The sequence below is a fragment of the Phallusia mammillata genome, chromosome 5 (assembly GCF_965637545.1).
Source record: "Phallusia mammillata chromosome 5, kaPhaMamm4.hap1.1, whole genome shotgun sequence".
NCBI classification, from domain to species: domain Eukaryota; kingdom Metazoa; phylum Chordata; class Ascidiacea; order Phlebobranchia; family Ascidiidae; genus Phallusia; species Phallusia mammillata.
The window spans coordinates 27783085-27807571 of record NC_137256.1 but is presented as its reverse complement, the minus strand read 5'-3'; the positions used below and the strand labels follow the sequence as shown (position 1 = coordinate 27807571).

Here is a 24487-nt window from a genome sequence, read left to right as displayed (position 1 = left end):
GCAGTTGCTGTACAGTAGGTACAGTTCAAGGCTGCTGCCAACCGTACAACATCACGACTGTACAGCATGTTCAACCACAGGCTATAATTATGTCTGTTTCTGGCCACTTGAGCTTCCCGAACAGTGTTTTTGTCAATGTTATGTTAATACTTTGACATGCTTGGGCCTTTTTATGCTTGGACACTTGACATCTTACATAACAATGCTTGATGCAAGACCGATACAGTTACAGCACCGTCAGGTTGGGTAAATATGTATCCACTCAAAATTGCTATGTAATATTTGAAACTAATATTAAACAGTGCTGAGTTGCACGTATTAAAAAAGAATCAGTCACAAAGGTTTGGACGATCTTTAGTTGGCTTTTTGACCAATAAAAACTGTAAAACATCGTCCAAATACCAGCATGAATCCTGTCACATTAAGACCGAAGACATAATACGTGGCGACATTTGTATTTTTTTCTGAGAGACGGACACATGTGTTTAGACAGTTTTCTCAAACCAAGCACGTTAGCGCCATCCACAGACCAACACATTCCGCCAGTGGTCGCACAAGATTGGTGCTTAAGTCCACACAACAAACCACCCCCAACCCGTCTCAATGCAATGAAGCAATACCTAAATTTGCTTAGACAAGCTTGAGAAGTAAATATTCCTTTTTCTGCTCGACGATTAGATTTCGTTCCCACCGAACACTTTTTTCTGAGCTGACAAAGCCACAAACCTAAGTTGTTTGCCAAAGACAGCCTATTGGTCTTTGGTGACAAAAGGCTTCTATAAAAATTAGATTTGCTTTGTCTCGGTAACAATATGATGGGTTTCGCTTCGTCACACTTGAAACACGCGCGTTTCTGCGTTGTTATGGCAACTTCGCAAACAGATCACACACAACATGGTACAGTGTACTTTTATTAAAACGATAGGAGGAAAGCAGAATGAATTAAATCAGAATAAGTGGAGAAGGCCACACTACTTCGGAATCTAATATTCGTCATCGCCCTCAGCTTCATCTTCAACCGAATCAACTCCAACTTCCTCGTAATCCTTCTCGAGAGCCGCCAAATCTTCGCGGGCTTCGGAGAACTCTCCTTCTTCCATTCCCTCTCCCACATACCTGCACGACAGTACAATTTACGAGTCAACACAAGAACCGTGCACGACAGTACAATTTACGAGTCAGCACAAGAACCGTGAACGACAATACAATTCACGAGTCAGCACAATAACCGTGCACGACATATGCAAACAGCACTAACAGGGTGACTTACCAGTGGACGAACGCGCGCTTGGCGTACATCAAGTCGAACTTGTGATCCAAACGAGCCCAAGCCTCAGCAATAGCAGTTGTGTTGCTCAACATGCAAACAGCTCGTTGCACTTTGGCCAAATCTCCACCGGGAACAGGAGTTGGTGGTTGAAAATTCAAGCCAATTTTGAAGCCGGTCGGACACCAATCCACAAACTGCAGAGATAAAATGGTAACATGTAAAGTAAGGTTATCTTTCTAGCGTAGCCAAATAATCTGTACCTGAATTGTGCGCTTGGTCTTAATTACTGCAATGGCTGCGTTCACGTCTTTGGGGACAACGTCACCACGGTACAACATGCAGCAAGCCATATATTTGCCATGACGTGGGTCGCACTTCACCATCTGATTAGCTGGCTCGAAGCAAGCGTTGGTTATCTCAGCCACCGAAAGCTGCTCATGGTAAGCTTTCTCAGCTGAAATCACTGGAGCGTAAGTGACCAATGGGAAGTGGATACGTGGATATGGCACCAAGTTGGTTTGGAACTCAGTCAAATCGACGTTGAGAGCTCCGTCGAACCTCAACGAAGCGGTGATGGATGAGACGACTTGACTAATTAACCGGTTCAAATTGGTGTAGGTCGGTCGCTCGATGTCGAGGTTTCGGCGGCAAATGTCGTAGATAGCTTCGTTGTCGACCATGAAAGCACAGTCGGAGTGCTCCAAGGTTGTATGAGTTGTCAGGATCGAGTTGTAAGGCTCAACCACTGCAGTTGAAATCTAAATTCACGGTTTGGTTAGCTCATGTCACCTTTATTTACATTACACCAACATGCAAACCTGTGGAGCGGGGTAGATTGCGAATTCCAATTTGGATTTCTTTCCATAGTCCACCGACAATCTCTCCATGAGAAGGGAACCGAATCCGGATCCGGTTCCTCCTCCGAACGAGTGGAAGATGAGGAACCCTTGGAGTCCAGTGCACTGATCAGCGAGTTTTCGGATGCGATCAAGCACCAGGTCCACATGCTCTTTGCCTGCAAAAAAAAATGGTGGTTAGACTATGCTGTAAAGTATGTGAGCATTATATTGCGACTTTGTGATGTGAAGGCCAACGTACCAACGGTGTAGTGGCCACGGGCGTAGTTGTTGGCAGCATCTTCCTTTCCTGTGATCAGCTGTTCAGGGTGGAAGAGCTGGCGGTATGTTCCGGTGCGGATTTCATCTGAAATGCAGAGATGTTAGCCATTGTTGTGTTTGAAGGTGTGGCAACCTATGATTGGTCAACTAACCGATGACAGTTGGCTCCAAGTCGACGAAAACAGCTCTTGGGACATGTTTTCCAGCTCCAGTTTCACTAAAGAAAGTGTTGAAGGAATCGTCGCCACCGCCGATGGTTTTATCGCTCGGCATTTGTCCATCCGGCTGGATGCCGTGTTCCAAGCAATACAACTCCCAGCAAGCATTGCCCATCTGGACTCCGGCTTGGCCGACGTGGATTGAGATACATTCGCGCTGTAATATCGATGCATTTCAGTAAATATTGACGTCTTGAATCCCACAAGACAGAAACGCTTGCGGTTTAGTCGCTAGAGGGGGCTGATAACACCGGAAGTTTGTTCAGCTAAAAGCGCGGGAAATTGCCCGAGGGAGAAAATGCGAATCATTCTCTGCCACTAATTCCCGCTTAACTGCGCAGCGTGGAACGCTCGAGGCTCAACAGAGGAAACCAGAAAACAAGCCAGCTAAGTTGGGAGGCATTTTTGTGAGGAAACACTTTCAACATTTCGAAAGTCTGACTAAATAGTTGCAAAAATCGTATCTTAGATTATATAATACCTGCATAAAAAACACTTCGCCCCTAACTCCTACACCAGTGGTCTGGTTTACAACCAACAGTTTTTGATAGATTTGTTTTACTATGATGTGATGTTTAAGAAAAAAAGCAACGTTTTTTGACCTCCATTAAACTAACATACTCGAAACCAAACAGATGAAAGAAAACTTAGTCAGTTAAGGGGCGCGTTTAATTCACGTCACATTTAAATGAAGAGTTTCGGTTCCACTTTAACACTTTACATTATAAATAACACACATACTTGTTAGTAATAGATTTTTCAAACAACTCGCCATATTGAAGATAGTCGTACTTCCAAGGTTGATAAAAACTCAGCAAAGGCAAGATCTCAAACAAACAGGGATTCTCCGCAGTCTACGAAGCTTCGAAACACTGAAAGTAGCGAATCGCCCTTCCACAAGCCTTATATATCCCGCTATTACGTCATAATCCAGGCGCTCGATTGGCCTCTTTGGCTCTGATTGGTTAAAGTCACTCCCGATGCATATGGCGTAACGCGGCGTTTACGTGAAGCGCTCGGCCTGTTGCAGAGTTGTGGAATGCGGTCAATGGACGCGAGAAGCCGAAAAACAAACGGGTTTGTGCTATAGAATTAGAATTTGCACAAACAGACGTTTCCTGAGAAAGTGACATCATAACCAGCATTATTACGACATTACCCCTCTTTCTCTTCGCGCCATTTACGCTTCGGTGGAGAATAAGAGGAGCGTGACAAGCGATTATGACATCACGTCATGCTTGGTTGACCCTGTGGTTGTTTGCGAGAAGCGCGTGACTGTCATGTAATTCTGTACAACGTGTCTCTCTATGTTTGCTGGTACACATGTCTATTTGCTCACAGTCACAAGATGATAAGTTAAACAAACACTGCATAAATTGAGACATAATGATGCAACAAACGCCATACAAAAGTAAAATATACCTCTACCAAGCAACTGAAGCACCCTAAGAATTTAAATTAGTCAATATACTTAATACTCACAAGTGTGCTTTCCATCTGTGGATTTGTATTCAGGTGTTCTTGACATATTGAATATTGGCTGTAGGCTGCTGTACGGTCTGTCAGCAGTTGCTGTACAGCAGGTACAGTTCAAGGCTGCTGCCAACCGTACAACATCACGACTGTACAGCATGTTCAACCACAGGCTATCTATGTCTGTTTCTGGCCGATTGAACTGTCCCAAACAATGAAATTGTTGATTTAAAGTTAATACGTTGACTTGTTCTGGGTCCTTTATGCTTTAAGACTTAACAGCTTACATAAGAATGCCTGATACCAGACTGATACTGTTACAGTACAATCAGGTTGGGTAAATGTGTTTCCAGTCAAAAATACTACATTATTTCAAACTAATATTAAACAGTACGAAGTTGTAAACATTTAATTACATATCGCAAAGGTTTTGAGGATCTTTTTGAGGGTTTTGTGACCCATAAAAACTGTTAAACATCGTCAAAATATCAACATGAATTTGTGTCACATTTATACCGAAGGCATAATAGGTGGCGACATAATGCATTTTTTTCTGTGAGACGAGCACATGTGTTTAAAACGTTTTCTTTTACAAGCACGTTAGCGTTATCCATTGACCAACTTATGGATAAAACTATCCGCCAGTGGTCGCAAAGGATTCGTGCTTAAGTCCACAACAAACCACCCCAGGCAGCCCGTCTCAATGCAATGAAGCAATACCTACGTTTGCTCAGGCAAGTTTGAGAAGCAAATACTTCATTTTTCTGCTCGACAATTAGATTTCGTTCCCACCGCACTGTTTTTTCTCAGCTAACCAAACAACAAACCTAAGTTGTTTGCCAAAGACAACCTATCGGTCTTTGACGACAAAAGGGTTCCTAAAAATTAAATTTGCTTTGTCTCGGTAACAATAGGATGGGTTTCGCTTCGTCACAATTGAAACGCGCGTGTTTCTGCGTTGTTATGGTAACAGTCACACCCAACATGGTACAGTGTACTTTTATTGAAGCGATAGGGAAAAGCAGAATGACTTAAAGCAGGATCAGATGGCTTAGTGGTGAAAGCTACAGGTAGGCTTGAAGTTTCATGGCTTGTGTGGAAATCTACTTTGGAATTTAATATTCATCCTCGCCTTCTTCGGCCTCGCCCTCGACTGAATCAACTCCAACTTCCTCGTAATCCTTCTCGAGAGCCGCCAAATCTTCGCGGGCTTCGGAGAACTCTCCTTCTTCCATTCCCTCTCCCACATACCTGCACGACAGTACAATTTACGAGTCAGCACAAGAACCGTGCATGGCAGTACAATTTACGAGTCAGCACAAGAACCGTGCACGACAGATGCAGGCAGCAGCAGCAGGGTGACTTACCAGTGGACAAACGCGCGCTTGGCGTACATCAAGTCGAACTTGTGATCCAAACGAGCCCAAGCCTCAGCAATAGCAGTGGTGTTGCTCAACATGCAAACAGCACGCTGCACTTTGGCCAAATCTCCACCGGGGACCACAGTTGGGGGTTGGTAGTTAATTCCAACTTTGAAACCGGTTGGACACCAATCCACAAACTAAACAAACAAACAGGTTTAGTTAAAACTGACAAACAGGTATACTGCTATCACTAGAAGGTTGCAATGTACCTGAATTGTGCGCTTGGTCTTGATGGTGGCGATGGCTGCGTTCACGTCTTTGGGGACAACGTCACCACGGTACAACATGCAGCAAGCCATATATTTGCCATGACGTGGGTCGCACTTCACCATCTGATTGGCTGGCTCGAAGCAAGCGTTGGTGATCTCAGCCACCGAAAGCTGCTCATGGTAAGCTTTCTCAGCTGAAATCACTGGAGCGTAAGTGACCAATGGGAAGTGGATACGTGGATATGGCACCAAGTTGGTTTGGAACTCGGTCAAATCGACGTTGAGAGCTCCGTCGAACCTCAACGAAGCGGTAATCGATGAGACGATTTGGCCGATGAGCCGGTTCAAGTTGGTGTAGGTCGGTCGCTCAATGTCGAGGTTTCGGCGGCAGATGTCGTAGATAGCTTCGTTGTCGACCATGAAAGCACAGTCGGAGTGCTCCAAGGTTGTGTGAGTTGTCAGGATCGAGTTGTAAGGCTCAACCACTGCTGTGGAGACCTGGGCGTAAAAAAACAATAAAAATTCACGTTTAAACTTGTGTCAAAGCAATGTTTGCTACATTACGAACCTGTGGGGCGGGGTAGATTGCGAATTCCAGCTTGGATTTCTTTCCGTAGTCCACTGACAATCTCTCCATGAGGAGGGAAGCAAATCCGGATCCGGTTCCTCCTCCGAACGAGTGGAAGATGAGGAACCCTTGGAGTCCAGTGCACTGATCAGCGAGTTTTCGGATGCGATCAAGCACCAAATCGACGATTTCCTTGCCTGCGTGAAAATAGGTCGTTAAGCTTCGAATAAATTCCCTAAAAGTGTTCAAACTTTGCATGAAAATGTTTAAACTGCTGCTTACCGATGGTGTAGTGGCCACGGGCGTAGTTGTTGGCAGCATCTTCCTTTCCTGTGATCAGCTGTTCAGGATGGAAGAGCTGGCGATATGTTCCGGTGCGGACCTCGTCTACACAGAAATCGACGTAGTTTAACACAGGAAAGAAAATACTTTACACGTAAAGCACTTTATCTCAGCACGACATTAATAAAGTTGGACAAAGATGTAAATTACACCTCAACTTACCAACGACGGTTGGCTCCAAGTCGACGAAAACAGCTCTTGGAACATGTTTACCAGCTCCAGTCTCGCTGAAGAAAGTGTTGAAGGAATCGTCGCCACCCCCGATAGTTTTATCGCTCGGCATTTGTCCGTCCGGCTGGATGCCGTGTTCCAAGCAATACAACTCCCAGCAAGCATTGCCAATTTGCACTCCGGCTTGGCCGACGTGGATTGAGATACATTCACGCTGTTAATCAACACACAATGGTTAAACAAGTTAAAAATTCAAACCTATGTTTCGTTTCAGCCAAACCTTAGCGCTGCTGAAACAGTAAGTCAACAATAGAGACACATGTACAATTCAGAAACCGCAGTTCAAACAACGTCGCGCCGCTAAAATGAGCGCTGTAGGTACGATAAAAAGCCGGTTGATCCTCCTTGGTTAGTATTTTAGGTGAAATTGACTTACGACAGAATCCAGTGCTCTTACATCGGGTAGAAGTTAAGACTGGATCAAGTCACAAGATTGTTTAAAACCAATTTCCACTAGCCTAATATTTGCATAGCGGTTTACGAGAAAGTTTTTACAGGCCTTTCTGTGGTTGTTAAATTAGTGACAAAAACTACAAAACTTACCATGTTTAGAGATAGATTTGTGAAATTGAATCCGACTTCAAACGTAAATCCTGCGCAGGGTTCGACAGCAACTTTACGAAGCTTGTTCACCACTGAACTGTGTCCCTCTACCTCGTGGAACTCGATTTATATTACACACGTCGAGTGCTCAAACCGGGTTGCCATTGGTTCACCCGTCGCGCGCTCAAGAGCGTGACGTAACAAAGCAAATAATGCGTGGCGCGCGCGCTCAAGAGGCCCTTTCTTAATGAGGTTCATTGGGTGATTTCAATGGAAGCTCAAATATTGTTGCTCTCCTATTGGTTGATTTGAGGCGCGCAAGTACGAGAGGGACAAGGTGCATATTACCGCTCGCGTCGCCTCCCTAGCAACGCGGTGGGAGATGTTTTGAAGAGAATGTGACAGCGGGAAGCCTGAATCGCGTCGCAGTTCGTCCCACTTTCACAGGCTGGAATCAATGCGGACAAAACACGAATTAATCGCGATCCAATTCACTCGAGTAAAACAAGCGAACAATTCCCAAGCTTACAAGGCACAAGCAGGCAGCAGCGAGTTAACCACGTCAGTAGGTTGCCAACAGATAAGTACATTTCACATATTTTTATTCGCAAACAATTTTTTTGCATGAGTTTAATATTCATCCTCTGCTTCCTCAGCCTCGCCCTCGACTGAATCAACTCCAACTTCCTCGTAATCCTTCTCGAGAGCCGCCAAATCTTCGCGGGCTTCGGAGAACTCTCCTTCTTCCATTCCCTCTCCCACATACCTGCACGACAGCACAATGTACGAGTGAGCACAAGAACCGTACATGGCAGTACAATATACGAGTCAGCACAAGAACCGTGCACGACAGAAGCAGGCAGCAGCAGGGTGACTTACCAGTGGACGAACGCGCGCTTGGCGTACATCAAGTCGAACTTGTGATCCAAACGAGCCCAAGCCTCAGCAATAGCAGTTGTGTTGCTCAACATGCAAACAGCTCGTTGCACTTTGGCCAAATCTCCACCGGGGACCACAGTTGGGGGTTGGTAGTTGATTCCAACTTTGAAACCGGTCGGGCACCAATCCACAAACTGAACAAACAAACAGGTTCAGTTGAAACTGACAAACCAGTAAATACCCTTCTCTATAAAGTTGCAATGTACCTGAATTGTGCGCTTGGTCTTGATGGTGGCGATGGCTGCGTTCACGTCTTTGGGGACAACGTCACCACGGTACAACATGCAGCAAGCCATATATTTGCCATGACGTGGGTCGCACTTCACCATCTGATTGGCTGGCTCGAAGCAAGCGTTGGTGATCTCAGCCACCGAAAGCTGCTCATGGTAAGCTTTCTCAGCTGAAATCACTGGAGCGTACGTGACCAATGGGAAGTGGATACGTGGATATGGCACCAAGTTGGTTTGGAACTCGGTCAAATCGACGTTGAGAGCTCCGTCGAACCTCAACGAAGCGGTAATCGATGAGACGATTTGGCCGATGAGCCGGTTCAAGTTGGTGTAGGTCGGTCGCTCAATGTCGAGGTTTCGGCGGCAGATGTCGTAGATAGCTTCGTTGTCGACCATGAAAGCACAGTCGGAGTGCTCCAAGGTGGTATGAGTTGTCAGGATCGAGTTGTAAGGCTCAACCACTGCTGTGGAGACCTGGACAAAAGTGGAAACTTAAACTAAACTGGGATTTGGCCTAAACAAAGAGCGTTATACCTGGGGTGAAGGGTAGATTGCGAATTCCAACTTGGATTTCTTTCCATAGTCCACCGACAATCTCTCCATGAGGAGGGAAGCGAATCCGGATCCGGTTCCTCCTCCGAACGAGTGGAAGATGAGGAACCCTTGGAGTCCAGTGCACTGATCAGCGAGTTTTCGGATGCGATCAAGCACCAAATCGACGATTTCCTTGCCTGCGTGAAAATAGGTCGTTAAGCTTCGAATAAATTCCCTAAAAGTGTTCAAACTTTGCATGAAAATGTTTAAACTGCTGCTCACCGATGGTGTAGTGGCCACGGGCGTAGTTGTTGGCAGCATCTTCCTTTCCTGTGATCAGCTGTTCAGGATGGAAGAGCTGACGGTATGTTCCGGTGCGGACCTCGTCTGTGGCAAGTTTAGTGTTAAAATACTTCAGATTTTGTTAATTCAACCACCAATAACTCTATGACAGGGGTCGGCAACTTTTTAGGTTACGCGTGCCAATATACTTGTTGTTTCCATGTGTTAATGACCTCGCGTGTCAACGTTTTTCTAAATAATATTGGTTCGTGGCAGCAGATATCAATAGTAAGCAGAAAGCAGACGGATTTGTGAGTGTACACTGGATTTTAAGACATGATAGAAACTATAAACAAGCAGTGCAACTGTTAACACGAAAATCGGTTGGCGTGCCGGGAAAAAAACCACCTCGCGTACCGACCCCTGCTCTGTGATAACAGGAGTAGCCCCTAAAACCAGTTTGCGGCGCAAACGTAAATAAAACATCAATCAAATAAACTTGTTAGCCTATATAGACCGTTTATTTACATATCATGAATCGCTCTATAGATACCAGGCTGCCCCCAATTCAAGCATTTTTGCCCACAAACGCATATATTAAATAACCAAAATTCAAACCATTTTGCTAATTTTAGAAATCACAAAACAAGTTGAAAGTCTGTGATTAAAACAAAATAATAAACGAACCCTTGTCTCAAATTGAGTGGATGGCAACTTGTAACTATAACTACCAAAGTAAATAAATCACCGAACTTTGCCCTACAAGGTGTCGATATTTACCCTCTGCAAACTAATTTGCTTTCGTTTTGTGTACAAAAAAATGTCTAAAAACGCTAAGTTTCATCGTGTAAACTCGTGAAAAAGGTGTAGAAAGCAATTTAATTGATAATTTTTCTATCACAATGAACTACTTGCATTTTGTGTGCAATAAATGTCTAAAAAGTTTCATCGTGTTAAACCATAAAAATTGACGCAATTTAATTCATAAATTTTGTCTCACCAACAACGGTTGGCTCCAAGTCGACGAAAACAGCTCTTGGGACATGTTTTCCAGCTCCAGTCTCGCTGAAGAAAGTGTTGAAGGAATCGTCGCCACCCCCGATAGTTTTATCGCTCGGCATTTGTCCGTCCGGCTGGATGCCGTGTTCCAAGCAATACAACTCCCAGCAAGCATTGCCAATTTGCACTCCGGCTTGGCCGACGTGGATTGAGATACATTCACGCTACGCATAACATTCATAAAGTTGTCAAAAACTGAAACCATAGGCGCCAGTCATATGTTTTAAGCTTTTTTCAAGCCCATTCTATTATAAAACCAAGTTGTGTGAACGAAAGATTGTTGCAACCTTCAAACTAGTTGATTAAATGTGAAGCAAAACAGCAACACAGGTTAATAATAAGTATTTTTCCAATAAAAACAACTTAAGCTCACGTATAAATCATACCATATCAAAATACTCACCATTGTTTCAGTTTTAAGGACTTCAAAGGGTTGAAAAAGCAGAAAAGTTTCGATAAGGACGGCGACACAACGTTACGATGTGACTTCACCACTGAGAATGATCAATGTTTGACAAAATCTCCTCTAGTCACTCATTGAATTGTTACGTCACACAGGCATGTGTAAACAAACCTGTGATTGGCAAACGAGGTTTGTCTTTGCGGTTTTGATTGGTTAAACAACATGATATAAAGTGGATTTGAATTTGCTGACTTGTGATTGGTTGACATAATGCAAGGTGAATGCACAGTTGTCTAAATATCATTTTAAAACAAACATGGCGGAACCTGCTCGGGGCCAAATAAAAATCAGCCAATTTTAAACTATTTAAACCTTTTACTTGTAAGAAAAACCCATTTAAAGTTACTTGAGTACATTAGCTAATCCGGATTTCCTGTTATTTGGTTTCTAGAACAAACAGCACTTGCCTTGGGGCAAAGAACATAACTTCAGGGGTTTAATACATTGTGGCATTCTACATAAGAAAATTCGTATTGGGAGAGGGCATAGATAAAACAGCAGTTTGCGCAACATGTTGTGATGAAAAGGTGACCTCTGGAAAGCGGAATAATGTACAAACCTTACAACAGTGACTTGATTGTTTACATTTGTGGTTACAGGGAGGGTACACGAGCTAATTTAATTGATGCGAAAAAGCCGACACGTGTATCTACTTCTAGGCACAAAAGATGACAGGGCCAGAATACAATGGCGGTCCACCCGTGAGTGTTTTGTTGTGCTTTTGTTCAGCGCAACCTGATACAGCAGGTCGTAGGAAGGTTGTCGAATCAAAGATAGCACGTAGCAACAAATCTGGTCAATGAAAGACATGTGATATCAAAATGAAACTGTATCAAACGCTCCAAACAATGACCTGATTTCCTTTAGGCACTTTAATGGAGTTTAACAACTTGTCAAACAATAGTTTAAACAGAAAACGGCGTCGCTTGTGCGTGTTGTACACTAAAAGATATGTTCCTGGCGTCACAATTAAAATACCACTTTCCCTGCTTTTTAGTGTGAAATTTCGCCAAATAAAATTGTCTGTGTCACAAAGAACTGAAGCATCAGTAATCCCATAATACCAAGGGAGAGTTGTTTGCGAAGCTACGCCCAAATAACTTACTCTATAAAGGTTGTGAGGCTTACAGGTTAGGACTTGCAGAGACAATAAATTCTCGTCTGTTTGTGTAGTGACATTGGTATCTGGACAAACACGGCGACATGATTAGGCTGAGGGCAAAACTCAAACACCCACTGGCAAAGCTTGCTTGGATACGGCCATTGGTGTGTGTCGCTTGCGTGCTTGCCTTAGCAACCGTCGCCAAACAGAACCTGCCTGTTCGTTTTCACGCTGTTTCCCTCAATAATTTTCGTGGTTTCTTAGCAAAACAGCAAGAAACCACAGACAACAAAATACGGAAGCAGATTGAAAACAGGTAATTTAATTAAAAAATAAGTTGGGCACCACAAACAACAACTAATAAACTAAAAACCTACGGCTTTACAGGCTTCAACATGTCAGCGACCATTGCTCCAATATGCGTAAACCTGGTCTGGGCAATTCAACGACATCAGAAAATGACTTGAAACAAAAATCTTGGCGTTACATGATTGTCGACGATAAAAATAAGGTATCATTTGCGTTCAGTTTGTAATTAACAAACGAAAAAAAATACCTAATTGTTTTAAGGTAATGTTTTGTTACGTATCAAAGGCTGGCAACAGTCACTGGAAAGCAGTAATGGCTGTGATGGGACACTCCATCAAAAAGCCGCAGGAATTTCAGTTTAACACGACAGAAGATGTTCCAACTGATACAGGCTCTGTTATACACGAACCATGGTTCTTCAAGTAAGCGTGCACTTGTGTTAAAACGGTGCTGAGTTTTGAAAAAGCCCGCGTTTTGTAGAGAAACAAATCACTTTATTGGACTCGAAAGTACTTGACTTTTTCAAGGGCGACTTGTCCCCTAAGCTTGTCCTTGACGAAGCAATTAATCATGCCAATTTATTGTTGCCTTTTTGTGCAGGAAATTAAGTGATTACAAAAGTGAGGATATAAAGAAAATGTTGACAGACAAAAATTACAAAAAGTTTATGGCTGTCCGCCATCCTTTTACACGCCTGTTGTCAGCTTATAAGGTATTTACGTCTGACATATTACTTGCTTTGGTGCGTTATTCAACCAATCTCTGTTTCAGGACAAATTCGCCCTCAGCAACGCCATCGTGCGGGCAAAATATGACCGGCGATACGGAAAATACATTTTTAACAAATACCAGCATAAAAATTTTTCCGAAGCTGAGCCGGGCTATAAAGTTTCATGGAAGGCATTTGCAAGGTTTGTTACTCTCTAAACTGCTAACAAATTTACCGTGTATGGCAAGCTGAAATAGGTAAACTTTATACCAAGTGTTTGACCCAAGATTTTCCTTAATTAATTTTTTGTTGTAACTTGTCAAAACGTCACAGAGTTTAAGTGGGGCCTAAAATAAATAAAACAGACATCACAAGGGACAAATGCTTAAACAAGACATTTTAGGGCTGTGGGGCATTATAAGTCAAGTCCAGCAACTAGCTACCTAGAAAGGTAATTAATATTTAATAAGGTAGTACAGATACAAAATGCGAAGTCAAGCCCGCTTGTTGAAAAAACAAAGCCTGGTCTTAATTACCACTCTGAACCCACAGATACATCGCGGATCCTTCCCTAACAACATTGGACGAGCACTGGGAAGTACAGAGCCGCCTGTGCAACCCATGCCACATAGACTTCAACTTTATCACACAACTAGAACACAGTGACGTGGAAGCTTTCTATTGGCTAAGGCAACTCGAAGAGGGGCTGGACGGAAATATCCATCTGACCTATCAGGGCCCGTATAGCGATCACGTGACAACGAAATGGGCGCGCAATTATTTTTCTATGTTGCCTAAACACGTGGTAAAGAACTTGTACGCTAAATATAAGCAGGATTTCGAATTGTTCGGTTACAACGCAAGCAAAGTTGCGACCAACATCAATTTCTGACACTTTACTGCTGCAATCTTCCACCAACTACCACTATTAACCACAAACGTGGGTCGCAAAGTTGTTTTTCGTTAAAAAATGTAGTGCAAAATAGCGAACACGCATCGATCATTGCGACCAGGGCGAGTAGTGTGAATCGCTCGTCGTCATCCAACAGTTGGCGAATTTCGGATCGCCTCCATAAAACGGATGATCGGGAGGTGAATTTAAGATCGCCTGTATGAGAGCAAAATATGTATACGTATAATTTTTACCGCATCAAATATACTGCAAACCAAAGTCTAAAAATTACCTAATAGAAGAATATTGCTATTGTATAGGTTTATACGCGTATCAGTATGTGCAATGTGTTATTTGATTTTGAAGTGCGCATTTTCATTAATTTCGATATTTTAATTTTTTTTTAATTTTTTTTTTTTTTTTTTTGAACAAAATACAACATATTCTGTCGTCAAAGATTGCCATAGAGAGGTTTTTGACCTTAATTTTACCGCTTGCCCTTTTAGATTTGACAGATTAAACTTCCCCCCTTCCCCCTCCCGTCGTGACGAACCGAATCTGGCAAAACTGTTAATTGTCGAATCGAGTCAAGTCTCTTAATTTTTTTACAATTAATCGCTGGTATTTTAAACAAATTTAAAAAACTAGTTTTTCCTTTCTTAATGATTTTTAAACTTTGTTTTTAATCTACCCCCGTGCCAAACCAAGTCCGTCCCTGGTTGAGAACCCCAGCACTATGATATCATCCGCAATTTCCATAAACTCAGAGTCAGGCAGCAAACCTTGAGGCAAAAATGTAAAGTTCCAACTGCAAAAATGAGAGAGAAAATCCACAAAAGCAGACGATCAGCGACAGCAGCGACGAAATGCCAATCCTCGATCATCTGAACAACAAAAATCATAATAAACAGCTCCGCAGCATCATCTAGCGGTGATAGATACGCACCACTTTCATCCTATCGGTGGTTTTCATATTATTCGCGATGTAGTCGACGGCATTCGCGGCCACCAGCATACCCTCTGGTATTTTGCCTTCAGTGCTGATGCAAGACGGCGGAACTCTGTACGCAGCTTCCACTAGGGGCGCCAGTTCCGACTCGCTCTCACTGCTCGAACTGCAAAACAAGAATTGACTTAAAATAAAAGCTGACTTTAAATACAGAGGAGGAATTTTAAAACTTGAGCGGAGGAATTTACTTTAATTTTTACATCTGGTTTGCAAAAAGACACACTTTAGCTCTGGGAATATAACCTATAAAGTTGATAAAAGACCCGATTTTAAGTAATCTTTGTAGGGTTTAGCATCTACTATGTTGTCTTTTGGGGAGGAATGAAAACGTTTAAATTGGCAAGTGAGGAATTCAACGAAAAAGGTTGGGAAACCAAAACTTTAAGGGATCCAGTTTAATTGAGTGCTTTACCGACATACTTTTGTTCTAACATAATTCTTTGGTTATTATAATACTTAAACAAGCAACAACAAAAGCATGTTTCACGCACTACGACCGTTTTCACGAGCAAATTATTCGTTTTTTTTACCAAAGCATAAACATCACCTCGAGATGCGGTCGAGATCGTTTAAATGGCGCAAGACAAGCTTTCGGAACTTTGAATTGCCCTCATTGGACGCAGTAGTGCCGCTCGGTGGCGTTGTGAGCACCGTGCTTGAAGTCGCCTCGCAGTTGTTGGAAATTGTCGACGGGCGATGTTTTCTATGGATCGGGGACTTCACCTGCGAGAAAGGGCGGCAACTTCGTCTGACCCTTGTTTGACCTTTCATGTCTGACCTTGAAGGGCTGTGACGCCACGTGTGAAGGTCATTAGTCCTGTACAGGAACATGTTAGTGTTTCTCCTTTCCTTGCCTGGCAGCGAAGTTTTTTGGCGTGTCCCGCATATTTCCTGATCAGCTTCAGGTAAATCCATGTGGTCACTGCTCACGGCCGATGATCGCACGAGTTTTGCTCGGTGCGCCTCCTTGTGATGAGTACGGACAGCCTCTCTGCTGCACCGCCGACCTTGACCCACAAACTGCGCCGAATCTGATCGCTGTAACGATTCCGCGCCAAATTCCGGGCGAACTTTTATCGTCGGTTCGCTCCGTTGCGACCTCAAGCGTTTGTCACGTGGTATGTGACGTGTACAGGCCGGAATCGTTCTGTTTTCGGAAGTCGACGCGCCGGAAGTGCACGAATCAACCGAACCGAACTGCGCATGCGCACAAGCTGTTTCAAACTTTCTCCTTCGTTTGTGGGTGCATCCCCTATCGCGCAACCGACCTTCCAAGTCGCGTCGTTTGTTTGTGACATCACAACTGATTGTTTTGATTCCTTCCGGCGCGGTTCTTTGTCTTCTCCGACCACTTCCGGTGCTATGATGGCGGTGGTTGTCATAGTTACTAGGCACTGACGTCATCGCCGGTGGCTGTGAAGTCACAATAGGAACAGACGCGTAAGACACCTGTTAAAATTTATCGTTATCACTTGAGGTTACTGCAGGTCAAACTAGTAGGCTACTGCAGGTCAAACTAGTAGGTTACTCGGGCTCATTACTTGTTTCGATGATCGCGATACGAAGTTGTTTCTTTCCGTTTCATCGAGTAGCATCTGCCGTGTGCTGAAAGGTCGGTCCATTCGTAGCAGGGTTGGAAGTTGTTGCATGAAAACACGTTGAACCCAGGGTGGCATCGTCGATGTGGATGGCGTACGATGGTAGATGTTTAACACGATCACACTACACATTGTTAGTTGTGGTTACCATGGGGATGAATCAGTGGTGGGATTCAGCCGGTTCGCACCGGTTCTATAGAACCGTCTCACGAAAATTTATGAGATTAGCGAACCGGTTAGCATTACTGGTTACTGTCAATGGACTTTTTGTAATAGAATGGACTGAAAAATATGCCTTTTGTGATAGAACCGACTGACAAAAAAAATTGAATCCAACGACTTGATAAATATATACCGAGCAATCACAAACGAGACGTATTAGTTTGTTCAAAGCATGTACATAACAAACACAAATAATTGGAAAAGTTATAACATTCGCTATTATCACTTTTAAATGGTTTCAATGATAACTACTGATACTGTTCAGGAAAACCACTCGCAGTAAAGTAAAAATCAGTATTTTTTGCAAGGCACTGAGTGATATTAACTTGATCCGATTTTACAAGTTAAATTCAAGCAACTTTAGGCGCAGCATACGATCCTCATAACATTTAATCCATGGGTTAAAAACCAGGGTGTGTGGCTTACTTATATGGGGTCGCAAAAATGTACAATTGTTAAAGTTACAAAATAATACCTCCTTTCCTATAAATATACTAGGGTCCGCAATAACTGGTTGGTTTCCTTTTATTGATGTCAAACACTGCAAGGGTGATGCAAGATTTCCGAATTATTATAGTTTAAGTAAAACAGCGGATGCTTTATAGATGAATTAGTTCTTCAGCAATCACTGGAAAATCGGTGAATAGTTACACAAAATTACCTGAATATGATCGACAGCGTCACAGTTAGCATTGTAAAAAGTAGGTAAGCACCTATCAGTGGAACTCCCAGCGATGTTTCGGGAACTCGCTTTGCAAGCAGAAGCAAATAAACTGTGAGACCTGAAATAAAATAACGTGGTTATCAGAATCGAGTTTATAGAGCTCTTCTGGCAAATGTATTTTTATACCGACATTTCGACGTCCTATACAGGTCGCCTTCATCAGGGTAAATAACACTGAATGCGAGTAGTACAGTGCACGATAAACAAAGGAAAATAGAATTAAAGAACGCAAGCACTCGCAACGCAGCGAAAACACTGCGAAGTGTTTGCCAGAAGAGCTCTATAAACTAGATATTATGCCTGGCAGCAATAGCCTATATAGTGGTTATCAGATTTTTACCCGCACATGAAACTCGTAGCTCACCGAGTAAAACGGAAATGCTCATTGTCATCTTCTCACTACTTCCGCTCGGAAGATAAAATACAAGCACCGATAGTGACGAAATAAGGACGCAAGGTACAATGATGTTTATGACGTAAAACAAGGGTTTCCGTTGAATGATGAAATTGAGAGAAATATCTTGGTATGTTGGATCGTTTGGGTCCTCGTTGGTCCGGATTGGGCAGTGGATAATCGTCCACTCTCCTAAAAAAACAAAAATCTTTGTTAAGGTTTAGTTATTAATGGCAACTTGTCTCGGGAATATTATCTTTGGAATAAATACGTCACTCAAGAAGTTTGAAAAGCGTATTTTAAAAAGTAGTTATCTTACACTTTTTTAATCATTAAGCTAGCGGGACTTCGAATGAGTCAAGTTTTAAAACATGACTTCTTTACGACACGTTTTAACCACAATAACTTGATGGCGTCATAATCCTACTTGACGAGAACACCATGTTTTAACATCAGAAATGCCTTTTACCATCAAAACAAAAGTAAAATAGAAAGTCATATTGTTGTTTAATCCGGGTCGGCACAGCTCGTGTAAATCTGAACAAATTAATTTGTTTGTTAAACCCCACGAGATATAAGTAAATCGACTTATCGTTACAGCGAGTTAAACTTTGCGCCTGTGCTGACAGAGTTTAATTAATTTGTGATCGCGACAAACGCATTGTCACGTCACAAACTAATTGCAACATTGCAATTGTGATCAATAGAACGAAGCGATTGTCCGATTCAAACGAGAATCAATGCATCGCGAAGCTAAAAAAGTTTTTTTAAGCAGAGTCAGTTTCGTTACACTAATATTTAAAGACTCCATCAATAATTGAAAGGGTTGGTGCGACCTTACAACTCGGCTTAACCCAGAGTTTGTTACTCACGTCCGTGAAGCTAGTTGGTGAGCGAGCATTGTCCACTCAACCGTAACAAAGATTCAAACCTTGAATCATATAAATCCATTATAGGTCGTAAACATCAACATTCGACAACTATTCCCCGATTTTAATGGCCACTTTTTATTGGCGAATGTTTAAATAAGTAAGGATTTCTTTCTCACCGTTATCCCTGTAAGCTTGTTTGTCAAATACCACTTTGTTGTAAGTGCTTGTGATGGAAAGTTCAGTTTTGTCGTAAGTGAAACTGCGAAACCTGTAGAAACAATTGTTCTTAGCGTAATAATACAAAGTAGAAGAAAGTGGCCTTTTTGCGCCCCTAAAGCGGGCTTTCCAACGAGCTTACAGCCTTTAAACTAAATTGATTGATTGATTGATTATATTTAACGATAGCGCTTGAGTAAAACACGAATTTACAATTTTAAATCGGGTTTCTGGCAAGTTTTTCCCCAGTCTCGAATAAACAACATTTTGTTTCGACCTTTTTATCGACGGTTTGGTGTCAATTAAAAGCGGATTTCTAGCAAAGTTTTCTTACTGGCTAAATAAACAATATTTTTTTTAGACCTTTTTATCGACAACAGGGAGCTTTAAGGATTTGCGTCAACTTCAGTTAACCACAAACTCCCACAAACTACTCACTTCATGGTGCAATTCTGCCAGTCAAACGGGAATAGATCCACTTTAATCTGACAAGCGCTTTTATAGAGAGCGGCCGGGAGCCATTCTATCATTCCTGTGTGATTCAGAAGAGCGTTCACAGGGACAGTTGTGTCATATTTGCCATCGTTACTGCAAAAAACAAAAGTTAAAACTTAAATTGGATCTGGTGCGAAAATTGTTGCAGAAAATATCATGGTATGAAATTCGTTTCACAAGTGACGTTTCATAATTTTTCACCTTTTTGTCATAAATATTGAGGTTTCAACCTTGGGATTTTATTTACTTCATCACCCACTTATAAAATATTGCTTTTGAACGCAACAAAACTTTCTACAAACAAACATGATAGTTAGAATTACAACTTAAATTATCATTAACTATCAAACAAAACACCTGGCGTTGGGTGCTATCATACACATGTTGAGAATACCAGTACCAGTGCTTATAACTAGAAATATGACAGTTCGTTGCTCGGTGGATGAAGACTGTAACGAACCATATGTCTATTGATTTAAGTTTATGAAAAATATTAGTCATGTTGAAACAAGGGCCCCTTGGTGTTGAAGAACCTGTTTTGAAAAACCTTTCCAGAAGTTAACAACAAAGCAGCTGAACACATTCAACTCACTTATTGTGGAGAACAATATCTGGCTTCCAGAATAAAACACATTCCACTCACTTATTGTGGAGAACAATATCTGGCTTCCAGAATAAAACACATTTAACTCACTTATTGTGGAGAACAATATCTGGCTTCCAGAATAAAACACATTTAACTCACTTATTGTGGAGAACAATATCTGGCTTCCAGAATAAAACACATTTAACTCACTTATTGTGGAGAACAATATCTGGCTTCCAGAATAAACTCGACGGCAACCTCAATTGCGTCACACCATTGTATTGTGATGGTTTCCATGTCAACCGGGGATCTTCCCATTGGAGTGTGACGTATTGTGACGTAGTCATCTCTTCCGATTTTTCCGTCACACTTTAATTTTCACCACAAAAAGTTAGTAATTAACCGTTTAGATTGGAAAGTGTAGGGGTCGACAACCTAAAATGACAACGACTGGCGCGCCAACATTTTTGTGTGAAATAGTGGTTTATTGTGCCAGCTGATTTAGAATCAATTAAGGGAGCAGAATCGAAAGTGTAGCCTGGTATTTAAGATCTGGGTAATAACTAACTGAAAACCAGCAATGTGTTAGTTGGAACTACGTCTATAAATAGTATGACAGAATATTTTATCATGTGTTTCTTTACCACATGTTCAAATGGCTCCGTGACCACTAAAAATGTTTTCATGGCCCACAGTTTGGGAACAATTGATATATGGGGCAAACAGATTGCTATAGAAGCAATAAGTTGTTATAAATAAAGGTCTTTTGGGGGAGCGTGTTAAATTAATACAGTACACAGAAAAATACATCATAAATTAATGGGCAAAGAAAAACAGTTACGTATTTTAGCCGAATAGATTTCTCTTTCCATTAAACAGTTAATCCCGTCCCAATTATCACATAAACGAGGTCATCTGGGTTGTTATGTCGTTGTCACACTAAATCGTATATATGCGTAAATTTATTGTTTGAACATCATTCACGTGTATAGGCTACCCATCAAGGGGTCGCGTAGAAATTTATTTTCTAAAATGGGGTCGCAGAGCAAGAAAGTTTGAGAAGCCCTGATATAAATGACAATGATTGGATAATGAACATGCTGGCGCATTGTAGGTTGCATGACTTAACGATTCAATTTTCACCTGATTAACTGTAGCAGAGTGAGGTAGAAAGTAACATTTGTGACATCTCCGATTTTCTTCGCTGGTCGGATGTGCTTGTTGTAATCAGCGAAAAGCCGTGTGACAAGTTTCTCGTCGCTTGATGATGATAAAACTTGATGGACTGAATTGATGAAACACAAAAAATCAATATTGGTATCATTGCACTGCGGCAAAGGTGACTGACGGCGGCTCTAATTCTCACAACTCACCCTTGGAAAGAGTTTTCACTCAATGAAATTGACAGGGCCGTCAGCGGGACGTTATTGATTACTTTAACCAAGCCGCGCACCTCGCTAAGTCGGTTAATTTGCGCATTTAGCTCGGGCTATTCCCACGGGTATTGGATGAACACCACCCATACACAACTATATGTCTTTGCTGCTAGAGCCAAAATGCCATGACACTCCTAGCCAACAAAAAAGACACTACAGTGAATAAAAAGGCGCAACTTTAGCCACAACGACACGAGATGAATAAAATATTTAGGCGCAACATTTTTCAATTTATATCAATCTAAATTTAAAACACGCAAAACAAAACTAACAAACCATGTTATCGACGTGAATTTTGGTTTTTCCAAAACACACAGGCTACTACTATTAAATAGGCTCCTTTAAAAAAGCAATCTACGCAATCCATACGCAACGTATGAAACTTTTAAAAATGTTGGCATTTAGTGATTTTAGGGTCTTGGTGAGGGTAAGTAATAAAAATAAAACTACAATTCAATCCCAGATAGCCCATATGGGCTTAAAATTCTCATTTGTGTTGAGGGTGGTACTAAACACCCTATGGTACTTGTTTGTATTGCAAACCCTCACCCTGCTGACCGTCAGCATTTTTATGAGTTTAATTAGTAGTTTGCGCAAAGATTGCGTATTTAAGAGTAGTCACATTAAAACTTTTTCGGTCAAAACGATATATATTAGCATAAGCTGCACAAAAACATGCAACTGCATTAAAACTCATTTGCGCCTACCAAATAGATAGGGCTGTTACGCAGTTAAGTTCTTTTTAGAACCTGTGCTGAGACAAAAATAACAAACTTACATCCAATTATTATGATGAAGAAGACCATTGTATCCAATATAAACTTTCCATCTGCAAAGACTTTCATATCCACAGACGTTTCTTGAAACTGAATATTCCATGAAACTCCAAAACAGTGGCCTAAAATGGCGACACAACAAAAATAAAATCCAATCTCAACAATTTTTAACAGCGCGCCTCAAAACAAACGAACTGAAAATAAATAGAATCACAAACATAATTAATTTGCTATTATCATGCATTGTCCATTATGTTGAACAGAGCTTTCAAAGTATCTTAGAGTTATTTCTAAAAAGGCATTCACGTATTCACAACTGACCTACCACAAGCACTCTTATTTCCAAGTCGGTCAGCAAATGAAAGTAAAAAGGCAATCACGCTCAAAGAACCATCAAAACCAGGTTTTTCTGCACTCGAACGCTTTACAATTCCACATTACTGCTTCAACTAAATTAAACTCAAATGATTTATCGACGTTTGTCATTCACGAAGCCGCAGCAACACGTCGAAGGTATTAAGCGCTAACACTCGGTAACCTTGCTTTCTTTCTTTTTGTCAGTGTCCCCCCAAAGATCTCAATTTATTCTGACCCATTTGTTTTTATTTCACGTTTGTTTTGTTACCAATCTGGAATATAATTTTGGTAATTCAATCATTAAAAAATGACAAACCGGGATTTAGTAAGGTGCCGTTTGACAATGTAAGTTTGGCACATTGGTTTTTAATGTGACATATGGTAATATTTATTAGGGTCGCAAATCTATGAATTGATAGCGGTTGTATGTTTATATTATGATATATAAGATCGTAACTGTTATTTTTGACGTGTACACGACCGTTTTAAACCAGGCAACATTCTGCAGCGCGGCCTTACAAGTTTATTACAACTAAATAACTTCGTAAAAGCACGGAGCCATTACATGACAAAGTATACTGAAGGCACTCGGTGCATCTAAAATATACAGGATCGCTTGGTGCATTATTAACACAGCTTGTGCATCATTATGTCACTTGGTGCACCTGTATAATGCTAAATGCACCTTTACCTAGCGATATAAATGCGCACAATGCGAAATAAAGGTGCAAGAAGCGATATGAATGTGCACCAAGCTGTGTTAATAATGCACCAAGCGATCCAAGTGATCCTGTATAGTACTTGCACGTGTGGCCAAAAACATTTCCACTGTATCAGCTTAATTAGGTCTATACTATGATTATAAGCGGGGGACAGGAGGTTGTTTTGTCGCAATAAGCTGCTCCAATCTAGGGGCGGTAATATGCTGTGACATTTGTAAACCTTCCGGGACCGCATTTGATCACGCTTGATTGTTTGTAGGTCATTGGTCTTTTTTTTACCTCAAAGTGACTGCTATAACATTAACGTTTTTTCGGTGAGAGTTATTGGCTTCGACATATATCAAAAGATTGTGTTGCTGTTTTTTACAGTAGCTTAGGAGGAGGAACGAACGGTTCTTCAATCAAAACGTTTAATTAGTGGAAACGGTTGCTGTACGGTTGTTTAAAAAGTACAGTGGGCCACATTTCAAAAGTTAATCGCCTCAGGAATCGGCTTTACTTAGTTTTGCTTGCAGCCTTAACTTTTCTTGTTTCTCTGTTGCAGCGACAAGCAAACAATGAAAGTTTACATCGGTTCATGTAATGCAGTCAGCGCCGCGGTGAATTTATTTTTACGACTTCTATGGCGGTCTAATAAGTTCGTCTTTTATCGCTTTATTACTTCATTTCACAACTCTGCATTAATGTCATTTATTCGCACTATACCGTATTCACTCGATTGTAAGCCGCGGCTTATATTGTTTTTTAGCTGCCGTATGTGCGGCTTATAAGCTTATTTTAATTTTATACCGAAATTATTTCTACACTCCAACATTTTGAATTATTTGGGGTTCAAAACATATACGTCGATATACATTCTGTTGGGTACATTTATCAACGTAACTAACAGAAATGGGCAGTGTTTTGGGGGACCGTTCAAATTTCTCCAGCGGTTTCCCAAAATTTGGAAATGGCTATTTTTTGGTATTCAAACGAAACACTTGCGGTCTCTTAAAACTACTTAGCGGTCACCCAAACCAAACCTTAAAAAAACCCTGGATATGGGCAAATAGTCATACCATATAACAACAGAAAGATGTATTAAGAAACAATCGTATCTAAAATTCCAGCGTGCGGCTTACAATCGAGGGCGGCTTACATTATTTTTTTAACACCTCAACATGCG

General features: G+C 41.6%; 4 protein-coding genes and 1 pseudogene across 9 annotated transcripts; 1 reads left to right on the top strand and 4 right to left on the bottom strand.

The window, feature by feature from the left end:
- Positions 1 to 895: 895 nt before the first annotated feature.
- LOC145227593 (tubulin alpha chain, testis-specific-like) lies at positions 896 to 3511 on the bottom strand. Its single transcript, XM_080092456.1, has 7 exons — positions 3379 to 3511; positions 2541 to 2763; positions 2369 to 2473; positions 2089 to 2285; positions 1531 to 2028; positions 1271 to 1464; positions 896 to 1116 (listed from the first exon to the last, which is right to left on the bottom strand). Exons 1-7 carry the CDS (start codon positions 3379 to 3381, stop codon positions 984 to 986), a joined length of 1353 nt encoding a protein of 450 aa, XP_079948582.1. The 5' UTR covers positions 3382 to 3511; the 3' UTR covers positions 896 to 983.
- A 1553-nt stretch (positions 3512 to 5064) lies between these two features.
- On the bottom strand, positions 5065 to 7556 carry LOC145227592 (tubulin alpha chain, testis-specific). Its single transcript, XM_080092454.1, has 7 exons — positions 7397 to 7556; positions 6785 to 7007; positions 6563 to 6667; positions 6281 to 6477; positions 5713 to 6210; positions 5447 to 5640; positions 5065 to 5330 (listed from the first exon to the last, which is right to left on the bottom strand). Exons 1-7 carry the CDS (start codon positions 7397 to 7399, stop codon positions 5195 to 5197), a joined length of 1356 nt encoding a protein of 451 aa, XP_079948580.1. The 5' UTR covers positions 7400 to 7556; the 3' UTR covers positions 5065 to 5194.
- Positions 7557 to 7981: 425 nt separating this feature from the next.
- LOC145227595 (tubulin alpha chain, testis-specific-like) lies at positions 7982 to 10903 on the bottom strand (annotated as a pseudogene). Its single transcript, XR_013859934.1, has 7 exons — positions 10844 to 10903; positions 10382 to 10604; positions 9382 to 9486; positions 9100 to 9296; positions 8542 to 9039; positions 8276 to 8469; positions 7982 to 8162 (listed from the first exon to the last, which is right to left on the bottom strand). The product of XR_013859934.1 is annotated as a tubulin alpha chain, testis-specific-like (transcript).
- Positions 10904 to 10965: 62 nt separating this feature from the next.
- On the top strand, positions 10966 to 13915 carry LOC145227596 (carbohydrate sulfotransferase 12-like). Of its 5 annotated transcripts, none has more exons than XM_080092458.1 (8): positions 10966 to 11032; positions 11295 to 11430; positions 11503 to 12321; positions 12393 to 12516; positions 12576 to 12736; positions 12915 to 13026; positions 13086 to 13225; positions 13576 to 13915. In XM_080092458.1, the coding sequence occupies exons 3-8, from the start codon at positions 12107 to 12109 to the stop codon at positions 13913 to 13915; spliced, it is 1092 nt and encodes a 363-aa protein (XP_079948584.1). In that variant the 5' UTR covers positions 10966 to 11032; positions 11295 to 11430; positions 11503 to 12106. The 5 variants fall into 5 exon arrangements, with proteins under 5 accessions (XP_079948584.1, XP_079948585.1, XP_079948586.1 ...); XM_080092459.1 differs by having other exon boundaries at positions 11295 to 11604; positions 12077 to 12321; XM_080092460.1 differs by lacking the exon at positions 11295 to 11430 and having other exon boundaries at positions 12077 to 12321.
- On the bottom strand, positions 12308 to 22676 carry LOC145227590 (uncharacterized). Its single transcript, XM_080092452.1, has 13 exons — positions 22569 to 22676; positions 22246 to 22365; positions 21175 to 21316; positions 20242 to 20400; positions 19389 to 19538; positions 18911 to 19002; positions 17833 to 18054; positions 17406 to 17526; positions 16466 to 16646; positions 15472 to 16373; positions 14862 to 15030; positions 14698 to 14799; positions 12308 to 14131 (listed from the first exon to the last, which is right to left on the bottom strand). The coding sequence occupies exons 2-13, from the start codon at positions 22310 to 22312 to the stop codon at positions 14024 to 14026; spliced, it is 2415 nt and encodes an 804-aa protein (XP_079948578.1). The 5' UTR covers positions 22313 to 22365; positions 22569 to 22676; the 3' UTR covers positions 12308 to 14023.
- Positions 22677 to 24487: the final 1811 nt, after the last annotated feature.

What these genes read in the sequence shown, in the direction of transcription:
- LOC145227593 (XM_080092456.1), bottom strand. An exon ending in CTTGGAGCCAACTGTCATCG is followed by an intron (nt 2,474 to 2,540) that starts GTTAGTTGACCA and finishes TCTGCATTTCAG; the next exon opens with ATGAAATCCGCACCGGAACA. An exon ending in CCGTGGCCACTACACCGTTG is followed by an intron (nt 2,286 to 2,368) that starts GTACGTTGGCCT and finishes TTTTTTTTGCAG; the next exon opens with GCAAAGAGCATGTGGACCTG.
- LOC145227592 (XM_080092454.1), bottom strand. An exon ending in CAATCTACCCCGCCCCACAG is followed by an intron (nt 6,211 to 6,280) that starts GTTCGTAATGTA and finishes TTTTACGCCCAG; the next exon opens with GTCTCCACAGCAGTGGTTGA. An exon ending in AGACCAAGCGCACAATTCAG is followed by an intron (nt 5,641 to 5,712) that starts GTACATTGCAAC and finishes TTGTTTGTTTAG; the next exon opens with TTTGTGGATTGGTGTCCAAC.
- LOC145227596 (XM_080092460.1), top strand. Translation starts at nt 12,107, where the DNA reads ATGATTAGGCTGAGGGCAAAACTCAAACACCCACTGGCAAAGCTTGCT. An exon ending in GCCTGTTGTCAGCTTATAAG is followed by an intron (nt 13,027 to 13,085) that starts GTATTTACGTCT and finishes TCTCTGTTTCAG; the next exon opens with GACAAATTCGCCCTCAGCAA. An exon ending in TCATGGAAGGCATTTGCAAG is followed by an intron (nt 13,226 to 13,575) that starts GTTTGTTACTCT and finishes CTGAACCCACAG; the next exon opens with ATACATCGCGGATCCTTCCC.
- LOC145227590 (XM_080092452.1), bottom strand. Translation starts at nt 22,312, where the DNA reads ATGAAAGTCTTTGCAGATGGAAAGTTTATATTGGATACAATGGTCTTC. An exon ending in CTTCATCATAATAATTGGAT is followed by an intron (nt 21,317 to 22,245) that starts GTAAGTTTGTTA and finishes TCATCAATTCAG; the next exon opens with TCCATCAAGTTTTATCATCA. An exon ending in GATCTCGACCGCATCTCGAG is followed by an intron (nt 15,031 to 15,471) that starts GTGATGTTTATG and finishes CTTGTTTTGCAG; the next exon opens with TTCGAGCAGTGAGAGCGAGT.